Source organism: Corvus brachyrhynchos, unplaced genomic scaffold (genome assembly GCF_000691975.1).
Source record: "Corvus brachyrhynchos isolate BGI_N302 unplaced genomic scaffold, ASM69197v1 scaffold136, whole genome shotgun sequence".
NCBI classification, from domain to species: Eukaryota; Metazoa; Chordata; class Aves; order Passeriformes; family Corvidae; genus Corvus; species Corvus brachyrhynchos.
This window is the reverse complement of record NW_008239080.1, coordinates 6,051,595-6,076,814: the sequence shown is the minus strand read 5'-3', so window position 1 is coordinate 6,076,814 and position 25,220 is coordinate 6,051,595. Positions and strand designations below refer to the sequence as shown.

The window sequence follows — 25,220 nt, the reverse complement described above, 5'->3', positions numbered from 1 at the left end:
TGGCATACATACATAAGCTGCAAGAACAGCAATGCCATAGCTGCCATTTTATGTAAAAGGGACAGAAGGGAAAATTCCCTTTTCAACTGATGAGTTCAGGACTGAAGGTTTTCTTTCAAATAGGATGAACACACTAAATTTGCCACCAAAAATAATAGTTTTTATCTGGGCTTGGTATTCTCTCATGAACTTTTCCAAAGACACACAAATAGCGTGAGAAGTATTATAGTTACCTCTGAATTTGACACTCAGTTTATAATCCAGTTGCCTAAATATAGGCAGCTCCTGCCATTTGAGATTCTTAAGATACCCACCCAGTGTTAGCAGACAGTGGCACAAAATATTTGGGAGGCATTAATTGTCTTGCAGCATGGGCAACACAAAATACCTTACAGCATAAAAATCCCGTATCTTTTGCGGTATATGTTAAGTGCCTGTTGACTATTATGAGAATTTAGACACCCTGGGTCTCTGTACCCATTCAAATATTAAATGTATGTGTCTTAACGTGAATCCTTCCTGTAATGTTTCATCAATGTTGTCAGTCAGCACTACTCCACAGGACAATGTTTATATTCTTATTCATTATTTTACATCAGTTCATCTGAAATCAGGATTATACAAAATTTCTGTCTCCGTTTACTGTTGTGAGAACAGTACTGATCATCTTCTAGTTCCTGAAAGTCCTTAAAAGGAAAGTGATAAATAGCAGGACTTTGAGGTTAGTTTTGTCCCAGACTGCTGGGCATTTAAAAAAATCACAGATAAAATGAAACTTTGGAATTTAAAGAAAAAGGCAATAATTTACAAATAATTCAAAGGAAAAAAAATTGGAACACACTTCTTAGGTCAAAGAACTTACATAAAGGCCACAAAAAAATAGCAATACTGTCATCATCCTTACTGGAAAAAGAAACTTAGTTTGCCTGTAAGGGAAAAAATTGAGCAAGAAGGACATGTGACAAGTACTAATTCAGAGAACTCTGGGTGCAATAGCAGAGGAAACCTCAGAAGTATATCTGCAATGCATTTGCACACCTAAAGGACAAAAGTTCAGACAGCATTCGTAGGCATATCCCATCTGGTAAGACAAAATAAAAATAAAAATAGAGGCTGTATGGATAAGGCAATGACAACTGCACTGCATAGTCCCTTAATGAAAAGCTTTTGGAGACAATGAGCAACATAAACAACAAAGGTATGAACACAGGATTACTTGGGAAAGACAAAGGGAGAAGTAAGCAAGCTTACTTCTTGGGCTGGGAAGGAACCAAGGATCAACAGTAACAGTCTAAAGATATTCAAGAACTGTAAACTCTAATTAAAAATAACTCTTTAGGGTGATGTAACCAAGCATGATGGAATTCAACTGCAAAAGGAAAATTTAACTTGGTGTTAGGAAAACACCCTGAAAAGTCTGCAGACCTCTTGTGCAAGTTTCTTGCAGAAAATCTTTAAAGCACAATTATCTAAAGCATTATAAGACACGTCTTCAAACTCTTTTCATAAAATACATTACATCTTAAAGAACAGAAATTGTTGTAACTATGCAGACATGTAACCATGTTTATTATTTCTGCATTCATTGCACTTTCCTCCATTAGCTACTCCATCATCTGCCAAGGCCTTCATAACTCAGAGCCCCTAGCAGTGTATTTTCCCTAAACACAATGTTCTCAAATAGCACAGAGGAAAAAACAGTCCATCAAAATCATTAAATAAAAGGTCATAAATGCAGCTTAAAAAGTTCCCAAGCTTCAGGCTGTTGGGAGATTCAACGATGTACCAAGGGAGTCTAATTCCTGCTCACTGCTCAGATGTTCATCCTTATCATACATAACCTCTGCCTTTGGCATCTGCTGCAGGTAGTGATGTGGTCTTTTGTCTGAACTCTATAGCTGTCCCTGCAGCACAAGCCAGCCTCAGGCATCGCTCAAATTTCAGACTTGTAGGTCTCAGGGAAGCCATTACATGACTGGATTAGAACAGAGCAAAAAGATTTCCTCTAACAATAACAAGGCCACAGTGTTACTGAGGAGTATGTCTTTTCCTGGAACTGAGAGCAGCATTTCACAGCTGAATTATCAACTCTGACTATGAAAGTTTTCTGAACAAAGTAGCTGCGGAGTTTGTAACAACTTAAATCCCAGGCAAACCACCCAATAGCACAGGAAATTCTATATATACGTGAAACTATTATCCATTTTCATTCCAAAAGTATTGTTGAAATAGTTCATCATTGCTATTATAGTTATGTATACATCATAAAAGATTTGGCCTTTAGTTGGTCACTAAATATTAAACTCTAGGTAATACAGCTGTAATAATGTTCTATAATACTTAAAAAAATATATTGGAATGATCAGAAATTACTTATTATGTGAGGCTTTTGATACCTTATGCACTCTGTATCTGCATGTATCAGTAAAGTCAGTCTCACCAGATTTTTTTTTTTAAATTGCTTGGTTTTTTTCTCATTTCTTATTTCATTTTCTTGTACATACTATAACAACAAGGCAAATTGATCCAAACTTTCATGGATGAAACTAGATGGAATACTAGAAAATTGTCCAGATTTGCCAGCTCCATGGTTCTTAGTTCAAAATTGACAAATAAGCGGGGTTTTTAAATTTCTGTCAGCAGACTGATAACCTATCACCTCTATTACCCACAAGTGATCACTGCACAGATTCTGATAACTTATTTTTCCCCTTAACTTGAGTTTTTCCCCAGTACAAAAAAGGCATCCTTTGAAATAAAAAATGGCTTTGTGACCACACAGTCAGGCTGCTGAGTGCTTCTAGGGCCAGTAATCCCTCCAGCTGCTTCTTTCTGATTAATAATGTTCATTAAAATGAGTTCCATTTGAGATTCAAATACTGTTTTTATCCTTGCACTTATTTATCAGTGCTTTTCTCTTGACTAGACAATTTATTAATTTCAGGTTCTGAATTACATTTTTGATTGAAAAAAATGTATTTTCATTACTTATGCTTCTCACTTTCATTCTTTTTTACAGTTCTTTTAATTGATCTTTTCTGTATTTATCAGAAGACAAACAGAGGTGGCAATTAAGGGGAAAAAACAAAGATACTCTAAACAAAACTAATAAAAATAAGATTTAAGAAATGATTGAAAATAAGTCATCTTTATGTTCACTTCCCCAATTATTAGAGCAAACAATTTTACTGGATAAGACCAGGTAAACAACTATGTTCTGGTAAGACTGAAGATACTAATAGGAATTTTTTTCAACTTTTCTGGACTGAAACTAACTTTAAGTATTAAAATAATATAGCCAGCCCACAAACAGCAAACTAAATTTTATTAGATGTTTTACTCTAAAGCTCAGTTTCATATAGTAATATAAATGCATGCCTAAAATCTTTCTCAGAGGAAGAAACATTTTGTTGACCAGTTATACTGTTCCAAGAAAATTAATAACAGATAGGCAAACTGGAATGACTTTAGAGAAGAACATAAAAATGTGTTTGGGAACAGAAAAGACTGACTTTGCAGGAAAAGCTTTTCATGCAAAAGCCATTTGATTAAACAAGTCTGACTACACAACTACCTGTAAGCCTATCGTGCTGTCTGAATTAAAAGCTTGTTTCTCAGAGTTCCCCGGGACATAAAACTAAAAAGATTCATATGAGCAAAGTTTCCCCAAACAAAAAAAAATCACTGACAGCACAGAAAATGTGCTAGTTGTATTAGCAAATACAAAAGTAAAATAGAAAGAAAAAGACAGAGAGGGGAATCTTCTTTTCCTGCACAGTGAATCTAAAGGGTCTCTCACCATTCACGGCTAAAAAGCCACCTGGAATGCACCCAAGAATATACTGTAAGGAAAAATAATGCATTGGCCAGAGCTGCAGATGATCTAATTGGTTTGCAATTATGTCTTTACAAAGAACAAGTGCAAAAACTACAACTGATATTTCAGAAACATTAGTCAGTTAATAAAGCTATAAGATTTAACTGCAAGCACTTCAAATATCGTAAGTTCTTCAGCAAAGTGATACAATTTCTCCTTTAGTGGGGCTTCTTGATTCACATTCTGAGATACTTTTGGTTATCTTTTTTATGTTCAGATAATGCCCATCTATGCACACTATGACTCACAGGAAAAAATAAGCCATAATTGCCAGATTACAAAATTACAGTAGGTCTACAGTATCAATTTATTTCTCCTTCATTATTCATGCTGTTACAAATTTCAGTGCTTATGGGAAGATAAATAGCCTTGCAGTGGAAACCTGTTCATAAAAGTATGAAAGAGTCATAACAAATTGTTTCTAAAATAATCTGTTGTAGCCGACTGGATGCTTCAGAAATGAAGTCTTAATCTCTTTGTTAAAAGAGAGAAGAGAAACTGACATTTCCCTACCAATACCCACCCAGTCCATTCTGCTTTCATTAAAACTTACATGATATCACTTTATTTTTCAAAATATCAGACTTATCTGGATTAAAGGCAGCCCTGCTATGCTTATCAATACTGCAAACCTATTTCCAGAAATCAGCATGTGATGGACACCTTCTCCCATGCAACTCCAGGTTCAGACAGTTTGTATAACTGTCTTTTATAGGAGATCAGAACTGCTCTTCCTAAGCTTTAGCACCACCAATTATCAACTGAAAAGCTATTCTGATTAAATACACTTCCCCATTTTCAGGATTGTCTAAAATCAAAACGCAGTATTTTAAAGCATTGAATGTTTCAATTCAGATTATCATCTCTAATTCTGGTTCAAAAAAACTCTGAAGATAATAGCTATCAAAAGCTGTTTAAGAACAAAAGTATAAAAACATTTTATATCACAGAAAAATTTAGGATATTTGTTTGTGGGACTGATGAAAAAATTCATGTACACACCGCTCATCTGGGCCATCAGGGTAACCATGGTCAGGTTTCAATTTTAAAACAGGGAAATTTTCAATTTTTAGAAACAATTACATTTCTTGTTTTCAGCACCTATTTTCTTCCGGTTAAACTAACTCTGCTTACAGATGGAATCACCAGTTCCATTTGTTAAATGAACCAGTTTGGAACTACAAAACATCTATATTTTTAACATTTTTCATGTATATCTACATATTTTGAGGGACTACTTGAGGTAGCCTACAGAGAAATTACATGAAGCAAGCAGCAAGCCCTAAAAAAAGCCAGATAGGATTTTAGGTGACCTGAAGAGTTTTCTAGTGAAAAAATTTTTAAGGAGTAAAGACTGAAGGTGGTAACATAACTGCTGCAAAGTAATGCAAAGACCGACAGGAGCACACACAGCCTGCTCTCTGCTTTACAACAGTACTTAACTCATACTTACAGTATTTTCCTTGAAACAAAAATAGTATCATTGACATAGTCATACAGCTGTTACATGCAAATAGTGCTTAAATGACATTCACAGTTTCAAAGAATGGAGACAAAATCATCTAAATTTCAAAAATCGTGTTCCATGTTTTTTCTCCTGTTAGTTTTACATTTACAATATATGACTAAGTTTTTAGTACTCACAGGCTTACCATCTGGACCAGGCAGACCAGGATAACCATGATTCCCAGGCTGCCCAGGGTCACCCTGTGGAAAAGCAACATGTGAACACACAAAATACATAAGCATTTCAATATTATAAGAGTATTTTAAAATTAGCACAATGAACCTTAACCCTAACACATTCCACAAAACAGTCTCTACAAGGCCAGGGACCTACTACTGAGGAGCAATTCCTACAGTGAAAAAGAACTGATCTTTTTTGGGAAAATTCTCCCCTACTTCTCCCCAGCTTCTTGTGCAGTACTTGGAGAAGTCAGTCCACACACGGCTACAGCACAAATTTGACTCACCAACTCAAAAGCTTTCAAGTCTTTTAACATTTTAATCAACAGAAATAGAAACACTTTTCATCAAATAGATGAAACAATCCGTATTAACGAATTCATTAATGAAGTAGTTATTTTCTGAAGAAATCTCTTACTTGCTTTAGCTGAGCCTAATTCTTAAGATAAAAAAAACTAAAAAGGCAAGAGACAGGATTAAAACCTGCAAAATAATAAACTCCTCTCTACCAATTGCTTTCTGAAAGAGATATTTTTGATATTTCCTCTTAAAAGCCATTGCAATTATTTTGATAATCACTGTTATGACCAGATTAAAGTAAAAGAAAAGTTGCTTCCCAAGGCTTCATGTTTATGGCGATACAGCAGGAACTTAACATCCTACTCAACATATCCTCCTAGAGTATTGACCTTTTCTGTTTATTTTACTGACAGCTTCAGATACCGATTCTTCAGCCTCAACCATCAACAGATCTGTGGGTCAGTTAAAATTGCAGAACTGTTATAAACAGGGAGGATATTAGAAGGGAAACAGGAAACTAGTTTTCAATGTGACTGTGAAAAAATATCTTTTCACATATAAACCACAGAAGTGTAATGCTGAACTAAATGAGAGAGAATATAGAATAATGTCTCTTTTGAAAAGCATAACAGTTATCATTTGCTAAACAAGTAATAAGTTACCCAGAATTATTGTTGTCCAAATTAAGAAGTCCAGATTTGGGATTTGAGAAAAATAAATTTGCTTTCAAATATACTATTTAACTGTGAAATTTTGTGCTTTTAACTTGAAAAGCTTAAAATATCAGTTACTTCTATTTTTAAATTGCTTTGATTTAATTCAACTTATTGTACCCCACTAATATCACAAGCACAAAAATTAAGTTTAAATTCATATGATTCTAAAGTCCAGTATTCAAAAGTTAATAAATACTGTAACTGAGATAACCTATTCAATCTTAAATTGCGTTCCTTTTCACTTTGTGCAGCCTTTTGTGTTAGGCACCATCTTGTCACCTGTATTATTCAATTATCCCCAAACAAATTGTCATAGGTTAGCATTGTAGTAGAAAAATTGCATGTAAGGCAATAGGCATAGGTCATCTTAGTTCTGAAATTTCACATTCCTTCTTACTTTACAGGAAGTGGTTTTCAATTCTCTTAAAATTATCTTTCCCTCTCTCTCTCTCTCTATCTCTTTTTCTCTAATATGGTAAAAAGAGAATAAAAAAGGTAAAAGACCACAGAAATACATTAAAAAATAATGATGATCTCTATATTGTGGATTTCAACTCCCTGATCAGAAACCTTTTCCACTGTATCAAGAAGCCCTTTGACTTGAGGTAGCTACAGCATACTGTAACCTCTTATGATGACAGCAGAGAAGGTTTTTATCCATTTGCTTAATGAAAGACAAGTGATTTGGGGTTTTTTTCCTACACTTATAAATAATTCTGTAAGCACTGCTTAGCACAGTTACTGAGAAAGGTACTAAAGCAAAATACTGGGGAATCAAGTTTGTCGTGTTAGACTTCAGCAGCTTCGGTCTAGTTCTCATTTTAGTTCTTCATCAACACTGAAAGGAGGTCATCAGCACAGCTAAAGTGGAACTCTCCCAGTAAGCATCCAGTTCATTCTTTTACGAAGAAGGAAGAAACACCCCTCTCCATTAAAAGGCTTTTGTTAGAAAATCATTTAGTTCTCAAACAATTAGCAGTGCAACATCATTTGCTGAAGAGTAGCAAGGAAACACAGGTCATATATGCTCAACAAGACAGAACAGAGACTTACTTTGGGGCCTGGAGGTCCTTGCTTTCCTGGTGGGCATATGCAGGGGGCAGGTGTTGAGCCTACGTCACTGGGACCGTTCATGCACTACCAAGAGTGAAAACAGCCATCAGCACATATGCCAAAGGCAGGCAACAAACATATTGTAACACTGTATGAAGCTGACTTTCCTTAGGCTGCCTTTCACTTAGGTCCTGGCATTCACTCCCTTGTTCAGATGGAACCTCTGCTTATCTGAATATTGCCCTCCAACTACTTTTCATGCATGAAATCATTTTATCCAGAATAAAAATTAAAAAAGTAAGTACCAATATTGGGCTGATACCTGTAACTTCATTTTTTTCACAAATATTTTGTCATATAGTTTGGTAATTTTAAATCTTGCAACATGACTCTTCTCCTAGCTAATTTATATTCATAATTTGAAGTGTGATCAATTCTCAAATATAAAAATTTCATTTAAAAATGTGTAAAATGATGTAATAAATAAGTATAGCATATTGATCCCAACCATTGGCATGCTATCATGCATAGCAAGCCTGAAAAGATAAACCCCAACTCTCCTACCTCCTAGGCATGTGCTCCAACTATGAAGCTACTTGAGGAGAGGCAGGACACACCTGCTACCACCGACTCCTAGAGGTCACTAGTCCTGGTCCCAAGAGTGCCCATCCTACAAAGACCATTAGGTGACCTCCCCCAAACCATGCTCCCTGCAGCAGTAAACACTAAACCTCGGCAGATCACATAACCCTCTAGATTTTTTTTTTTTTTGTGATATTTACTTCTCACCATTAAACCCCACATAAAACCTCAGTGCTTTACTAAGGCAGGCAAGGGGAGAGCTACTAAGTAAAATCTCTTATAGGTACATCTGTAATAAATCTATATGTTGAAGTTAGATTCAGTGAATTCTTTTTCACCCATCAACCCTAACCCAGCAAGTTCTTAGAGATATGGAAAGGCAAAAATTTAAGAATCCAAGCTGCAAAAAACAGATTTGTATTTATTATCTAAAACTTTCCATAGCAATTTACTCATATTTTCAAGAATAATGACACCTTTTAAGATGTTTTTTGAATGGAATTCTTTCTTGGGGTCAAATGATTGATCAAAATGCAGATCCATGTTTCCTTTGCAATGGTACAAGTTGGGAGTTACAGGGAAGGTTAGGGAAGCTGTCATATTAAGCCTTCAGATAAGCTCCGGTTCAGGGAGTTCCCATTAGCACGATGCAGGTAACAGCTACCTGACTGTGCATATCCCCCACCCCTTTGCAAGTGTCCAGCCCTGCAAATAGCAGCAATTAAATCCAACTGGGGGAAAACATCAGACCACTTATTCTAGTAAACATGTGGTTTTTAACAAAAATTCTTTTTAATTTTTCTACTGACTAGAGTTCAAGCAATGGAAGTCCAGCACTCTTAAACTTAGCAAATCTCTGTCCCCTTTTGAAAACAAAGTGTATATTACCTAGAATATTAAGAAGCTTATATAAAGTCAAATACTACCTTAAACTGAGTTTGAGTAGTTTAGGATCAAGCCTACCTCTCCATTCTGAAACAAGAAGAAACACAGTTTAAAAGTATAGCAATATTTCTAAAAAGCAAAATCCACTTATTTGGAAACATTATCAAAACCAATCATAACTTACGGGCTGTAACCGTCAAGAAATTATAATTCAAATTTTTAGACTTTCTGAGACTTATGTGCAGCTGCTATCCATGCATATGAAATTAATTTAGCTAACTGTGTTTAAGGGTCTGTCAATGGGAGCAATCAGTAGCAATTTTTAAAAGACAATGACAATTAATACTAAACCACGTCAATATTTACACATTAAATGTTTAGATTTGGGTCAAACCTTTTACAAGAAGTAACTTCTCATCAAAAATTTCCTCTGCTTATTCATTCATGTCAGAGAATGTACCAAAATATTTCTGAAATCTCTGATCTCTGCCTGAATCCAGCATCTGGGAAAACACAGAGCAGCACAGAGGCAAGGCTGACTTTTTCTTGCTTTCCTGTGACTGCATTAGACTCTGCTAACAATTGATTTTTGTTCCAGTATATACCACAGAACAATCCAACCCCCAATACTTCAGCAGAGCAACCATGAAATTGTCTGTCTTAATAGTTTAGTAGCCACCATCAGCTGCACTGTCCACAGGAGTATTCTAATGCATGCAATCACTGCAGATTCCATACACACAGAGACAGAGAGTGCTTCCTCTGTATTCAATTTTCAGCTTAAGCAACCCCTTGAGAAAGTTTTCATTTTCCGTGGATCACAGAAGGAGTTTAAAATTACCATGCAGCTAGGTATCTCTGGGAAAGGGGATTAATTTGGGCTGTAATTAGTATATATAGCCTCTGCTCATTTCAGGAACTCTGACACAACCACACTGACAGAATACAACCACAAACTACATATTCCTCCTTGAAGATCATCCAACATTTTTATTTTCTGAAGGAGTCCAGAATTTCATGGGTAAAGTCCAAATTTAATTTACAACAACAGCCAGTGAAACTAAAATGGCAAAAAGCAATCTTTTGGCTTCAACTCCCTTGATAAATTGCAGTGAACATAAGATGTGACAGACTTTTTAGTGTTTGCTTTCTTTATGCAAAATATTTTTCATTTGATTACTTTTCATATCCTATTTTAATTTGTAAAGAGCAAAAAGATGTGGTGCAGTTAAATAGCCAAATACTTTATTTTCTTCAAGATTCCAACCTAATTTTACAAAAGTCTCCCGGCACCCATTAGTTCTTGACACACAGAGTCAGAGTTCCAAACAGCTAATAATCCAGTCACCTACTTGCTGCTTTACTGAAAGTTGTGAATTTTGAAAAAGCCCTGATAAGGATGCAATAGACACACTGGCCCCAAAGAGGAAGAAGAAAAACAGACTAGCTGGCAATCCATGCCAGACTGAGAAAAAATAAAATCTGGATGCTGGACATTCAATGGTTCTATTGTCAAACCAGCAAAATGATACTAAATCAAATCACAACATGAGGATTGTGGGTCTATATAGTAAGACACTGGAGGCAGATAATCTTTAGCTCAGTTTGTTTTAGACACCAAACAAAGGAGAGTATTTTTAATCTGCATGTATAAATCAATCTCATGCTCATGCTTTGAGATGGGAACTGAATGCTTAAATGTGGCTCTGTCAGTCATGACTGGGTTCTAAATCTGTTTGTGTATGTTTTACATTTCAGTGCATAATTGAGGACCAAGAGAGGGCCAAAGAGAGGGCCAAGAAAAGGCCAAAGGGTCCCCATAAACTTCCTAATTGTGCACATGAATCATAGAATCCTGGTTTTATTTCTGTCTTATCTTTAACATACTTCTTGAAATCTTGGCAACATTTCGGATAATGGGATATTTATGACAGACCTCAGCATAGATATTTCTAAAAGGAGAAGGTGATTTAGAAATACAGGTTTGCCGATTATGTACCAAAATTTAACAAATTAAATGACCTGACAAGTAGCAAGGAGTATATCAGAAAAGTTCAAAAGTCATATTCAAAGAATTTTACGCTGAAAAACCTAGAAGTTTTATTAATCTATAGTGCTTAAAATCTGAAATTTTAAGAGAGGATGCTGAGATTCTTCTATACTCATATATATATTTATCAAATTTACACCATTAAATACCTAAACTAAAACAATTTGTAAAAACCTTTGTGAAAAAATAAGGCTGAAAACAAAGTCTGTGTCACTTGGTATTTCACAGGTAACAAGCATGTGTTTGCACCAGCTGAATCAATGTAGCATAACTTGTTTTAAAACTTCATTAAGTCAGCTTTAAACAGGGATTTGTGAAAAAATGCCAAATAGTCCTCAAAAGTTCATCTATCATACTCACAAATCCTGGGATCTCACAGACTGTTTCTCGATTATTTTGCTCTGGGTCACAGTAGATTCGCAGTTTTTGTATATCAAACTGTAATTCAAAACATAAAAGACTCTTTAGAGGTCTGCATGTTCACTACAGTTAAAAATCAATTAAATAGATAGAAATATTCTTAGGCTACTCACAGTGATTCATATGTGCAACCAATTAAACATACTGTAACAAAATTATTTAAATAAAAATAATCAATCCAAGAATTTTTTAAAAAATAGCAGAAATCACCATCCATATTCATTGGCAATAAATCCAAACACAGGCAGCACAAACTACACTAGCTTCCAGTACCATTGAGGAAACAAGTTAATAGCACAGGCAAACCCAACCTTTTTCTTTTTACCTTAACAGACCTGGGAAGATGCTTCTGCACAGACCTGCTCGTATTAGATGTAGGATTAGTAAATTCTGATAAAGCATCAGAAGGCATCCCTAATGTTTAGTGTTTAATATACAACATAAATCTTTAAAAAGCAACCAATAAAAACACTGGCATCAGGTAAACAAAAGTTTGTGCCATTCTGCTTTGTTGGTATATTCTCAAATAAAATGAAACCACTGTCAGTTTTTCTAGCATAAACTATCATGACTGCAAAGCATGGAGAAAGAAACTTGACCAAAATTTTCCTCTTTTACCAGCATCACCCACACCCTGATGGAAGGAAATCATATGCAAATGTCAAGCACAGAGGAAATTTCCTACTTTGAGACATAGTTTCCCAAATTCAGGCAACCACGTTGCATCAATTTTGTCCTTGAAATCAGTGACACCAATTAAGCATCCATGTCACAGGATACATCACTTGTTCTAAGTCCTCCTGACCATTTTTTTTCTCTCTTAACTATTAAAATTTTGTATACTGAATTTCAGTCTTTTGTAAGTTAGAAGAGTAAGCTCTAGAAAAGAGAAGACACCAATGCAATGTTAACCTTCAGCAGAATTACTGAATTACTGTAGTTTTAGCGTATGCCTACCTGTACCGTTTCCTCCTTTCCAGAATACTTTCCAATTTGGGTTAGGCCACTGATGTAAATACCCAAAACAGGATGTAATGGCTTTGTTTCAATTTCTTGGCCATCTATATACAAAGTTACAAAGTCTTCTGTTACTAAGAGACGAATTTGATGCCAGCCTTCATCAAACAATGTCTAAGAAAAACGAAGAAAACAACATTGTTTAAAAATGCCTTCGATTTAAATAACAATAAAACTGCACTTCAGCAATCAAACTGCTGCTAATGGTTGAGATGACCAAGGTTGCACATTTTCCATACAAATAATTCTAAACTGTATAGGCAAATAAAGTATTGCCAAGTAATATTGTAATTGAAAATTTGGCAATTGGTGAAAATCAATCCCTATTTCAGAATTCTTTTATAACTCACATAGATTTTTTTTTTTTAGCCTATTACCTTGAACATGCTCAAACCTGTATTTGTTAAAAATATGCAGCCAGAAGCCTATTTTTCAGCAGGGGTATAATGTCTCAAAACACTTCAGATCATCAATCATGTTGAAAACAAATTGGTACTTGAAAGTCTTTCTACTTCATCTCTTATGAAAGAAAAGATGGTGTGCTATTGGTGGAAAGAATCCCAATACCGTAATGAGCAAACCAGGCATTACTCTCACAAAACCCCAGGCTTCTAAAGCTTTCAAAAACAATCTAGCTCTTCAACCAAGCCTAGCTAAATTGCACAGAGATTAATCCCACACTAAATTCGTATTTCATAACCTGAAACATACATCTTTCAGTATGTTATAAATCTGTCACCTTTTTTAGACCTAAACAGAAATCAAGCATACTTCATTTAATAATACACACCCTCTGAAAGCACCTCTGTTTCTATTTTATTTTCTTTTGCAGATTGTATTTTTATTTATTTGCAATGGCTCTCATTAGAAGACAAAATAAACAACAGATCAGAATACATAACATTTCCATTTTCCAGTGAAAGTGATAAATTATCATAAAGGTTTATTAAAGAAAAATTATAATTAAGAGGATATTGATATTTATAGTGTGTTTAGAGACACATAGCTCTAAAAAAGCCATGAAATTATTGTTCTTCTTAATAGCAAGGCAAGCATGGAGAAACACAACAGAAAAAAAACCCACAAAAGTTGTGTTTTCATGGTGAAATTCATGGATACCTGAGACTGCTTGAATAAGACTGATTGGTCATTGCAGCTCCCAGAAATAGATAAATACAAATTAATTATTGACTTGAAACTGAATTTTCTCACAGTTTCTGGTAAATCAAGTTTAACACAGCTTCTTAAAAAAATAAAATTATTTCGACTACTAATAATTATAAAAAGTCAGAGGAAATTTGGAAACAAAAAGAAAAAATTCTCCATCCAGTAACAGAAGGATAAAATACCTCTCCCTAGAAAAAGCTTAGTAGTTAAGACCTATTCCTTGGATAGGAGTCCTTCCTTCACTGAGGATTTATATTTAAAATTCTTTCAGCCTGATTTGGAGTAGGGATTTGAATGCAGGCCTCCGCTTCCCAGAAAAGTCAAACCCACTTGGCCATGAAGAGCTCCAGCAGCAAATCTTTCCCATTCTTTGTCTGCTGAATTAGCCCTCTCTGTTCACTTAAATAATATTCCCTGTGGCAGGAAGGGCAATCTCTGGGCTGCACATATTCCTGCTACAAATGCAAGAATGCGGTCATTCCACCTCCATTCCTCTGTCTCATCTGCAGCTAAGACAATCTTTCTTACAAGACTGGAGTACTTCACTGGAAATTACTGAAGAAAGACTGAAAGAGAACTTTCATATTATACTAGAAAACAATAAAACTGGTTTGCACAAAGAGGGGAATAGTGGAATAATGAGTACTTAAAGAAGAATTCCATCATGATAGTGACATACTCCTTACCTTTACATGAGGTGCAGCAAAAGTAATAACTTGTGTGCCATTTATTAAACTTGTTGTAGTGAATGATAATGTTTTCTCTTCTCCATTAATAGTGACTGCTATCTGTGGTCTCTTATCTAGACTCAGGATTCTCCATAAATCCCACGTCTTTTTTACTTTAAATCTTTGAGTGGAAACAAACACATAGGATGGAGGGAGACCTTCTGGAAACACATTCCTAAAAAAGGGGGAAGGGTGGAAAAAAGAAGACAGTACTTGAACATTCATATAAATTTTAAATAAGTCCTTCTCATTTAAAGCAAAAAAAAAATCTTACTGAATATAGAAGCATATTTATAAAATTCAATACCTTGTTAATTCTGAGAGGTCAACATGTGAGGTTACTTCATAAGCTTTTGCATTAGTGGTTGATATTTGAATTCTCTTTTTAACCTTTTTCTTCACACCTAATCCTACAAGAATGTCAAATCCTTTTTCATCTCGAGCTGCCACTGGAATTCTTGTTGGACAAACAGACTCTGAAAAATAACAAATGTAAGGATAGTTCAAAATATGACTTAAAACTTCCAAAAAGTAACCTTCCACCCAACTAGGTTTTTTTATCATATTTATTTATGTACTTAACTGTCAGTTAAGTACAACATGAGAGAAGTGCTATGTGGGATCCTCAGGGACTTGAGGCAAGAATACTAAGATGTCATATATTACTGCCAATATATTCACATACTATTTTGAAATGTCAGTAATTGTAGTTAAAGAGTATTAAATTATCTGGCTAATAAATATAATTGAATTTAATTTCTAAAATTGTATGGTTTCAAAATTATATACGATTATAGATGTTAATTTCCAAAGTGCACTAGCAATTTGGATTTAGCATCCCTCCCAACTATAAAATTAGTTTGAAAATGGAGAAAGGTAGAATTATCTATGACTTTTTTTTTTTTTAAATTAACTCAGAATGGACTCTGAGCTGTTTTGTCTGTTACACTGAAATCTGCCTGAAGTTATTGTCAATGGAAAAGTAGTGTGTGATATATTTTCTGTGGAAGCGTAAGTTAGCTGCATGTTATCCTGGTTAATTATCCTTACACAAAAACAGTGGACCTAAGTCGTCTCAAACAAAAAAAAGAAAAAGAGATAGGACAGTGAAACTTAATACTGAAGCAAACATTGTATTAGGGTAACAAATCAATGAAAAGAAGTTTTTTGTTTTATTAAAATTATGCTAAATTGTGTACAAAAATTATCATTATTCATTTCCCACTGTTTCTTCAGAAAAGCATCAGTTCATAGACAGGGAAGAGGTTAGGAATACATTCCAAAGAAGGGGTGGAGAGTTCTCTAATCTCCATCTGGACCAGCCATGGGCTGGAAAACTCCTGTCTCTGTGCCAGGGAATTATCAGCTCAAAGGTCTAGACTGGCTTCTTTTCATAATATGAGAAACGCTGCATGACTTCCCTTCCTAACTATCCCCAGAGCAGGCAGAAGCTAGCCTATTCTGGCGGGGGAGGCAGGATATATATACTCTAAGAAAACTCTGCTGATTTTCTGTACACCCTGTCTGTCATGAGAAAGGACAATCCATCCCAAGGGGACATGTCACGGGTACTTGGGGCAGCAGCAAGAAGCCACATAAACTCCTCTTAGTTTTCTTTTCCTCCCCACAGCAAAATGAAACCTGACTTCCAAATCAAAAATAAATTATCTGTCTGTTGTACAAGAAAGAATTGCAAGAACTCTGCCTGCATTTTGGAAATTCAAATGTCTACCTCCTGAATGCTTCCAAAAAAAAAAAAAGAAATACACAGTCCAACAAAACTTTCTTTCTTATTCTTCTCAAAACACAGATTTCAGTCAACATACTTAGGATATTAAGTAAGACTAACAGAACCTTTTTTTTCAGGCTATTTTCTAGTATGCATTGTTGACACAGACCTATTTTCTTAATTCATTTATTTCAAAGCTAGATAATGGTCATATCACAATTAACAGAGATCACAGACAATCACATACATATACACTGACAAGAAAATGAACACAAGGGTCTCTTATCAGTTACAGTATGACAAATTTGGTTTAAAATCAAAAACTAATGCCAAAATAGGAATACTTTATGTAAGAGGGCCATTATTATGGATCAAGGCCAAAATAACTGTTCCAAACCAATACCAACCAAACAAATTAAGCATGTTGAAAATTACACATTAAGAAACTATTTTTTCTTTCCAGGGGCACATTGATGAATTACATAAAAAATTCCCAGTCAAGTAGATCTTTTTTGGGTCTTCTGGATAATCTTCTGGCAGAATTATTTTGATAACTAACTGAGCCATTAAACAGCATGCAGAAATCAGTGGCAAAATTAAGAGCTGCCTTCTGTTGGAAATGGGGTTGTATTTCCAGTCCATAGTACCAGTCACTTCAACTCTCTAGCCTGTTCTGAAATCTTGTTACCTTCTAGTGTTTTCATAGTTTTCAGATGCTTTATTTTCCTTCCTAAAGTGTGAAATAACTTCATTATGTTAAATCTCAGTCTGTGGCACAAAGGAAGTTTTCTCTGCATCCTCCAGACAAACTTCTGAGGTCTGCATTGGGTTTTCTTTCCTGACACACAATTTTTTTTTTTTTTGCTATAGAATATTGATAGTACAGGAACATTTGACTTTCAGAATACATATTAAATATTCCTTAAATATCTGGTTCCATTCTGGCTGACAGGTTCAGGAGGTCTTTTTTCCCCTGATGTACTCTAAAACAAACACTAGAGTCCCCAAAAGGCACACTAGAGCCCTTCCCCCACAAACCTGTTCGTAAAAGCAATGCTTGCTCCAAGAACCACCAAACCTCAGCCTCCTTTGTCCAGAAAGGAAATACTGCCCCTGTGGCCTTATATCTATCTTCATTTAATAATGAATTTTAAAACTCCATAGGGTAAAAACCAGCATATCTTTTAGACATTTACACAAAGACCATGAAAAAAGAATTGCAAAATTTTCAGGCAGTTTCATGTGGTTGATCACAGCCAAACCACTGCTCGGCCGTCATGGAACTTCCTCTCCCTCAGTCAAAGTGAATGTTAACAACAGGATAACCAGTAAATAAATAAATTAATTAATTAATTAACACACAACTTAGCTATAAAAATTCCAGGCTTGGAGTTCACCGGCTAAAGACACTGTGGTTAGAAATGAAGCTGCCAAGTGGCTTTGATTGCTCTGCAGGAGAACCATCTCAGAAGGGAAGTGCACAACATAACTGAGACAATGCAAAGGGTCACTTCAAGTGAAAGAGTAAGTACACTTTGGTGTAAATAGTCAACATCCACAGATTACTGCTGTAAATCATGTGAAATACCACAGCTGAATTTTAAGGGATACTAGTTAACTTGATGCTGAAAGCTGAAAATCCATCTTGATGAAATATAATGGCACTTCTTCTAAAACTTTATTCAAAGAAACTATTGTGTTTATTTTGTGTTTATTCAGGGGAATTTCTCCCTCCATTAAGTTCTATTAAATAATTTAGCTCCACTTAGATGACTTAATTTTTGGACTGACCACCTTACTACATCAGCCACAAGGAATTACTATGATTTTCACTTAATGTAGCAAGAAATAAACATTAATATCCTCAACAAAAGGATCACCATATTTTTTCAATGAAGATGATACTCCAAGTGAGAGCAAATAAAATCTATTTTTCACTCTTACTAAATGCAGAAATATGGTACAATTTAAACAGGACTTGCATAAATTCTTGATAATGAAACGTACAAAGTACCACTGACATCATAGAGTTTGAGTGATACACCTTAGAAGCAATTTGCTATCATTTTTATATATATAAGCCATTGTTTTACAAAATTATCAGAAAACTCAATGCAGTAATGCTGTTAGCATTCTAAAGTCAGAGTCACTTTACAGTGTTGGTCTTGGCTAACTCTTCCATAAAAACCTTCTAAGAAACATCATAACAGCTTGCTACAGCTCCAGACATCTCCACTTTTCCAAGTCCCTACCCGGAGTGCTGTGTCCAGCTCTGGGGCCACAACATAAGAAGGACGTGGACCTGCTGGAGCAACTCCAGAGGAAACCACGAAGTTAATTAGAAGGCTGGAGTATCTCTCCTGTAGGAAAAAGGCTGAGAAAGCTGGGGTTGTTCAGCCTGGAGAAGAGAAGGCTGTGGGGAGACCTTAGGGCAGCCTTCCAGTACCGAAAGGAGCCTTACAAGAGAGCTGAAGAGGGACTTCTCACAAGGGCATGTAGTGAGAGGACAAGGGGGAATGGCTTAAAACTGAAGGAGGGTAGGTTTGGATTAGGTATTAGGAAGAAAGTCTTTACTGTAAGGGCAATGATGCATTAGAACAGGTTGCCCAGGGAAGCTGTGGATGCCCCATCCCTGGAAGTGCTGAAGGCCAGGTTGGATGGGCCTCTAAGCAACTTGATCTAGTGAAAGGTGTCTCTGCCTATGGTAGCGCGGTTGGAACTAGATGACCTTTAAGGTCCCCTCCAATCCAAACCACTCTACAATTTTATTATTTTTGCCAGCAGTCTTTCTTCTGGCTTTTTCAATACATACTAGAAGAAGTATGTATTCAGAAGTACTCCTGTTGTAATGGCAGTCTGTCCTCTCGCTTGTCTAGAAGAAATGCTGGATTATGCATGAGTATCAGCTGCAACAAAGAAATCAATAAAATAAACCCTATATTCTCGGCACTATGAGAATTGCTGAAATATTTTAGTGTTTTTAAACTTTATCAATGAAGAAAATTCGGGCTTAGGGCAAAAGGATAGATATTGAAATTAAACACTTACTGTGTTAAAACACTGTATCTTTCCCAAATATATCTTTCTCTTTGTTTGATAGAGAAAATAACATTTTGGAAGGAATTTCCACAAATAAAATCAAAACAAAAGATTAGGGTGAAGAGTATCAGGTCCCTTAGATTGCATGAATCATGTATTCTGCTTGTGAAATGAAAAAATATGTGTACAGAACTACATTTTGTGCATCTAAAAATATTTTATAATCGCTTACCTTCACAAAGTTTCTGTTTTATAACTTCTTTAATTCTTGATATTGCAATATAGTCTTCAACATAAAATACGTATGTTGATGAAGGTTTATTGGCAATGGCTTTAAGTTCTTCCTCCTCAATTTCTGAGCCAACACCAATAGCAAACAAAGTGATCTTATTTTTCCTTGCTTCTGCTGCTACATCTTTGACTTCATCTTGGGACTTTCCGTCAGTGAGAACAACTGCTATTTTTGTTAAAAATCTTGAGGATTTTGCAAAAAGATGGTCAAAGGCAAACTGAATAGCTCTTCCTGTTCTTGTATTTCCTCCCAGATAGTGTATGGACTCCATTTCCCTGATGAGCTTCTCAGTGGATTCATGAGTTCCGAGGGGAATTTCAAGTACAGGGTAATCACTATACTGGACAACTCCAACTTGAATAAACTTTGGCCCTATGTCAAAATTTCTTGTAATATTGACAAGCCAACTTTTGATTATTTCAAAGTTTTCTGGGCCAACACTGTAAGAGCCATCCAAGATAAAAACTAAATCTGCCGGAGCAGTTCTGCAACCTAAAAAAAAATAAAAGTCAAACAAATATTTTACTGAACACTTTCACTTTCTTCTTCCACAGTAAATGTTTTTCTCTATCAATTAGTGTTTCTATTAGGATCTTTATTGAGAAATACATTCCAGATGAAAAAAAATTAGCAGAGTTTATCATGGCAAACTTGTGCAAGATTGTTTGTGTAAGCCACACGGATCCAACTTGGTATCTGAAAACCACACCATTTTCTGGTTTTTACATTAGCACCAGAAACAACTATGAGAAATTCTGGAATTCAGTTCCTTAGCTGGCAACTGTATTCCATTCAATAAACAGACATGAATATATATTGGGTCTTTTCATATCTTATGTGCAGAGATGATAAACATAAAAACTCCTTTTTGTTTCCAAACCAAGCACATTGTGGAGGAAGGCTATATTCTGAATACTACAGAATCCTTTTACAAATACATCTTAATTGACTTTGGACACTGCTACATGGCATTTACAGAACTAGTATTACAAAATCCTGAATCTCAATTGCATGTTGCTGGTAGCATATTCTGATTTTTGCAGAAGAAAAGTATTCAGTGAATGAGCTCAACCTCCAGAATACAGAATCACATAAGCATTTAATAACTACGGTATAACTGCATAATAACTTAGGCATGGATTCAGCTCTCCTAGCTGTAGTCATAAACTGAGTTTTTAGGCTAAATTGCCAACTACAGGCCATGGACAGACATAGGCATTCCTATCCACGCTACATGCCCATTCTCAGATGGAGGGAATAACTTTCTAAAGGAGGGAACTGCCTTCCATTCACCATGAAAGAAGTTTTGATAACTGACACATGACATGCCAAGGACATGGCCAAAACCAGGAGGGATTATTTTGATCTCATGGCACATGAGGTCATGGGGCTTACTGTCCTTTTGTTTTGTGAAAGTCTGCAGCTCCACCACAGGAAGGAGAGCTTTGCCTTATCCTGAAATCTGCCTATGGACACTTCTGGTCAAAACAAGATTTCACCTTCCTTGAAAGCAACCACAGTCTGCAGGAGAAATGCTTTTGCGATGCAGGTGGTGATGAAAAGACACTGGGAGAAGGAGCAAAGGGTGAGCAGAGTGCATCGCTCAGTGGTCCAGGGATATGAATCACAGATTAATTTCAGTTGGGAGGGACTCAATATAATTAGACTCTGCTAAAAGCAGAGTATTCATTTTGATGGAGCCTTCTAGAGCAGGTAGATGTTTTCTTTTCTATAAACCAGATTTAGAGTAAAAAAATGGTTTGGTGGGGTTTGAGATGCTAGTCTTGAAGAATATGCAAGAAGGTCTGTCCCAGAACTGGAGTTATCTCAACTTCCTCTCACAGAATACTTATTCTTCCTTATTTAGTTTCTCACATAACATTAAGCTATTCAGAACATGACTTCTGAAGAAATGAAAATGCAAATGCTCAAGATTCAATTTTAAATCAATACTGGAGCTTTACAGTTCCATCTGCCCTCTTAAGCATTTCCAAGACACACACACAAAAAAAATATTCCCCTCCTAATGGAGAAGTAAGACATTGAAGCTATTTTTCATATATTATGGGGTTTTCACCAAGAAAATTATATTGGAATAAAATCACCATCAACAGAAATGTACATGTGAACACCAAAATGGATACTAAAAATTCAAGGCATGTTTTGAATTTGCACTTATCTGAAATGCAAAAATTAACACCTACTTGCTCTTGTTTCCCCATCTTCAGCTGAGATGTAATCATGAAGTAGAAGAACTAACAGCATCTGAAAAAATGTTTGGATCTGTGCCATGTGTGTTTTATTCTCAAGGTCTTGATACAAAACTAGATGGGAAAAAATGAAAAGAAAATACAGTTTTATTATATTACAAAAAAAATCCAAGCTTCTGCAGTTTAAAAACTGTGTATGAGGAACATCTCTGAATCAAATCTGCAAGCCCAGATGTGGCCACCCTGCAATGAACCATTGACTCAAGAAGTGTCAGTCAGGCATGTAAGCCCAAAACTGAGATTCTAAACTCAACAACACCCACCAGCCCTTTTTTGAAAGCCCAGTTTTCACCAAGGTGCTCTACACTTCTCCTGCTAGGCACATTCACGAGTAGGTTATATTCCTAGTCACACTTGTCCAAACACTATCCCATTATCCCACTCAGACGCCATTATCAAAAGACATTACCAAAAGATCCAAAGTATGGCAAGTGTTTACGCACCAAGTACTGGTGAGAAGGTGCTACTTCAGTCTCAACCCACACACCTGGCTACTTCAGGGAGTGTGGGACAATTCCCACTCCTCTACCCCAGGGCTGACACTGACACCAGGAGTCAGAATCTCAGCAAGCCCCAGCCCTTCTCCAGCAAAGTCAAGCCCTGAAGACTGTGTATTGTAACATCCAAGACTGCATAAATTACATGCATCTTCAACTTTTGATTTTTTCTCCACTGTTTATGTCTCCTTTGTTATCATGGTTTATGAACTATAAACCCCTGTCAGGCAATTTTAGTCTCATATTGCTGTTAAAAATATTATTTGACAAATTTACTTTAATTAAGAAATATTTATTCATTATGTTTATAGAAAAAATAGTGTCATAGTGATAAAAGATACATTTTTTGATCACTGTATTAGATATCCATTAATTTCAAGACTCTAAAAGAAAGTATACTGAATCTCTTTTGTATTCTCTCATCTCATCTCATCTTCCAATGTAAAATGCAATTTTCAGGGTGAATTCATTTCACGGCACAGAAGTCAACTTCCAGGAAATGTTACACCTACCTAATATAATCCTCCAAAGTTAGTAAAGCAAAACCATAATAATTCTGTTATTAAATCTCTTCTTCAGATTACAGATAATTGCAAGGTAGACCCATATTTTGTTATTCACATTACCTTGTGTCAGAATGGGTAAGAAATCAGACACACTTGGGGTCTATGGGATTGGACAGAAGATGCATTGTTCCAATGCTGCTACACAAATACTGGGATACCACCTTCATTTAAACAGATCAAGTGGCAGTTTCCTGTTCCAGCTATTTCAAAAAGGATCTATTTAAAATTATGAAGTTGTGTATTAGGCTTGTAATACATGAAAAAGTATTACCATGGTAGAGGTAGACAATTTACATAGATTATTTCAGACTTGATGGTTTGTACGATTGATCAGTCTAAAATCTCTTCCATCATTTTCCATGGCAAGTGCTTAGCGTAGGGTAAAACACATCTCTCATGAGGCCAAATAGAGCAATATCAAAGAAGAACGCATGAAATTAAATCTATGCGGCAATTTGAATAGCAGGTGACTCAAGGACAATTGCATGCTTTTATAATATCAGAAAAATGTCAGCCGATAACTGAAAAAAAACCAAGATAGACTACAGTACAGAAAGCGGATATACATATAAAAAAGCACAGTGCTGAGCCTGAGAAACTATAAAATCCTTTTGATTCCTCCCACCAACAACACAAAAGAAATAAACAAATTATAAGGTACAGTTTCGAAAAAGAAGGCTGAACAAAATAACAAGCAACTTAGTGACTTCACTGCTATTAGTCTTCACTAAAAAGAGTACAGGGCCAGCTACCATTAATGCTGTAATGTTTTTATGGAATTAAAACAGGACACTAAATTTAAAAAAATCATTTTAACAACACACTGCCTGCAACATAGAACTCGAATGTCCTCTGTGTCATGGGCACAGATACTTCAGGTGAGGCGAGGACACTGGGATCCTACTCGCCGGCACTGCTCTCCTTTCACCAACCCTGCAGAAACCACTAATGCCTTCCTTAAACTGCACCATGCCCTTTCATCTCTGCTCATCCTTCAGCAAGCACTTACCCACTGATACCTTCAGGGATGAGCCTCCCAGATCCTCAGGGGTGATGGAAGCTACAGGAAAGAGGCAGATGCTCAGAAGGGGAAGGGGAAAGCAGGTGCCTGCAAGGAAGTTCTGTGCCTCAGAGGAAGGAGCTGCTCCACAGAAACACTAATACTTCATCGTGGGAGAGGTACACGTGAAAGCAGCATTTGCTGGCTGTCCTGGGCTACAGAGAGGCATCAGGAATGCTACGGCAGCCTTCAGAGTATGTCGTTAATATTGAAAGACATCCCATCACAGCAAGATTTCTTTTAGTGAAACATGGTCCAACTTAAACTTCTTAAAAGGAATCAGTAAAATAGTTGTAAAAACAAGCTTATCTGATTCACAGAACCAAATTGCATTCCCTTGACAGAACATATTTTCCATTTGTGAGAATCCTCTATTTCATTTTCAACAAAGCCTGTACTTGAGAACTTCATTTTAAGTATAAACCAAAATAAATGTTTAGTTGTCCAAAATGGATTTATTAATAGAAACCAAAATTAAAAGGACAAACCCAGAGCTTAAGCAACAGACAACAAAGATTCCAATGTTCAGTTTACTAGAGAGGAAATAATATTATAGCACTGCACTTTTAACAGTCAAATGAGATGCCAAACCAACAACACCAGAGAGCCAGCTGCTGTATCTTGTCAACACAGTAATTATTGAACAGGCAACAAAAGTGTACTTGAAACTACTTACAGAAAATACTTTCTCAAGTGCCTTATTTCCACCATGGAGAGGCCGCCACTAATATCAGCCCAGGACCTCTCCACTGCCATTGCCAAAAGCCAAATTTCTTCAGTGCTGATCATGCCCCTTCTATCTCCATTTTTTTAAGAGAAACAGAGAAGAAAGTTGTCTCTATGGCGGCCCATGGAAGTGCTCACTGCTTTATTCTCTGCCCCTGAGAGCTCTACTGACTGCTACAGGAAATTTTGCTGCAGGAGCTGCAGGAGCTGGGTCAGATTGTGCAGGGAAGCAGCAAGAGAAGGCAAACCCGTCAGAACACAGCACAAACAGAGGGATATGGGATTCATACTTGCTCCTTATTTTGTTTGCACCTGCAAACAGCTGTGACTCAATGATCCATATGGATCACTTCCAGCTTGAGATATTCTGTGATTCTACAATATTATGCTAGGATACATGGAAAAAAAAAAAAAAAACAAACCAAAAACACATACAAAAAAAAACCAAACATAAAAAACCAACCAAACAAAAAAAACCAAACCAAAACCACCACCCAACCCAGGAATTAATATTTTAAATAAAACTTTTGGCCTCTGTCTTTTCCAAATTATCCCTAGTG

General features: G+C 36.0%; 1 protein-coding gene across 1 annotated transcript in view; it reads right to left on the bottom strand.

Annotated features, from left to right (window-relative positions):
* Positions 1 to 21,861, bottom strand: part of COL21A1 (collagen type XXI alpha 1 chain) — a 72,485-nt gene extending 50,624 nt beyond the window's left edge. Inside the window, exons 1-9 of the mRNA XM_017739211.1 lie at positions 21,746 to 21,861; positions 19,482 to 20,033; positions 14,789 to 14,957; positions 14,440 to 14,656; positions 12,527 to 12,700; positions 11,510 to 11,587; positions 9,178 to 9,186; positions 7,633 to 7,716; positions 5,504 to 5,584 (exon numbers count right to left, since the gene is read on the bottom strand). Coding sequence (XP_017594700.1) covers positions 5,504 to 5,584; positions 7,633 to 7,716; positions 9,178 to 9,186; positions 11,510 to 11,587; positions 12,527 to 12,700; positions 14,440 to 14,656; positions 14,789 to 14,957; positions 19,482 to 20,033; positions 21,746 to 21,833 — 1,452 coding nt within the window. The 5' untranslated portion in view covers positions 21,834 to 21,861. The remainder of the gene's footprint in view (positions 1 to 5,503; positions 5,585 to 7,632; positions 7,717 to 9,177; positions 9,187 to 11,509; positions 11,588 to 12,526; positions 12,701 to 14,439; positions 14,657 to 14,788; positions 14,958 to 19,481; positions 20,034 to 21,745) is intronic.
* Between the last annotated feature and the right edge of the window lie 3,359 nt (positions 21,862 to 25,220).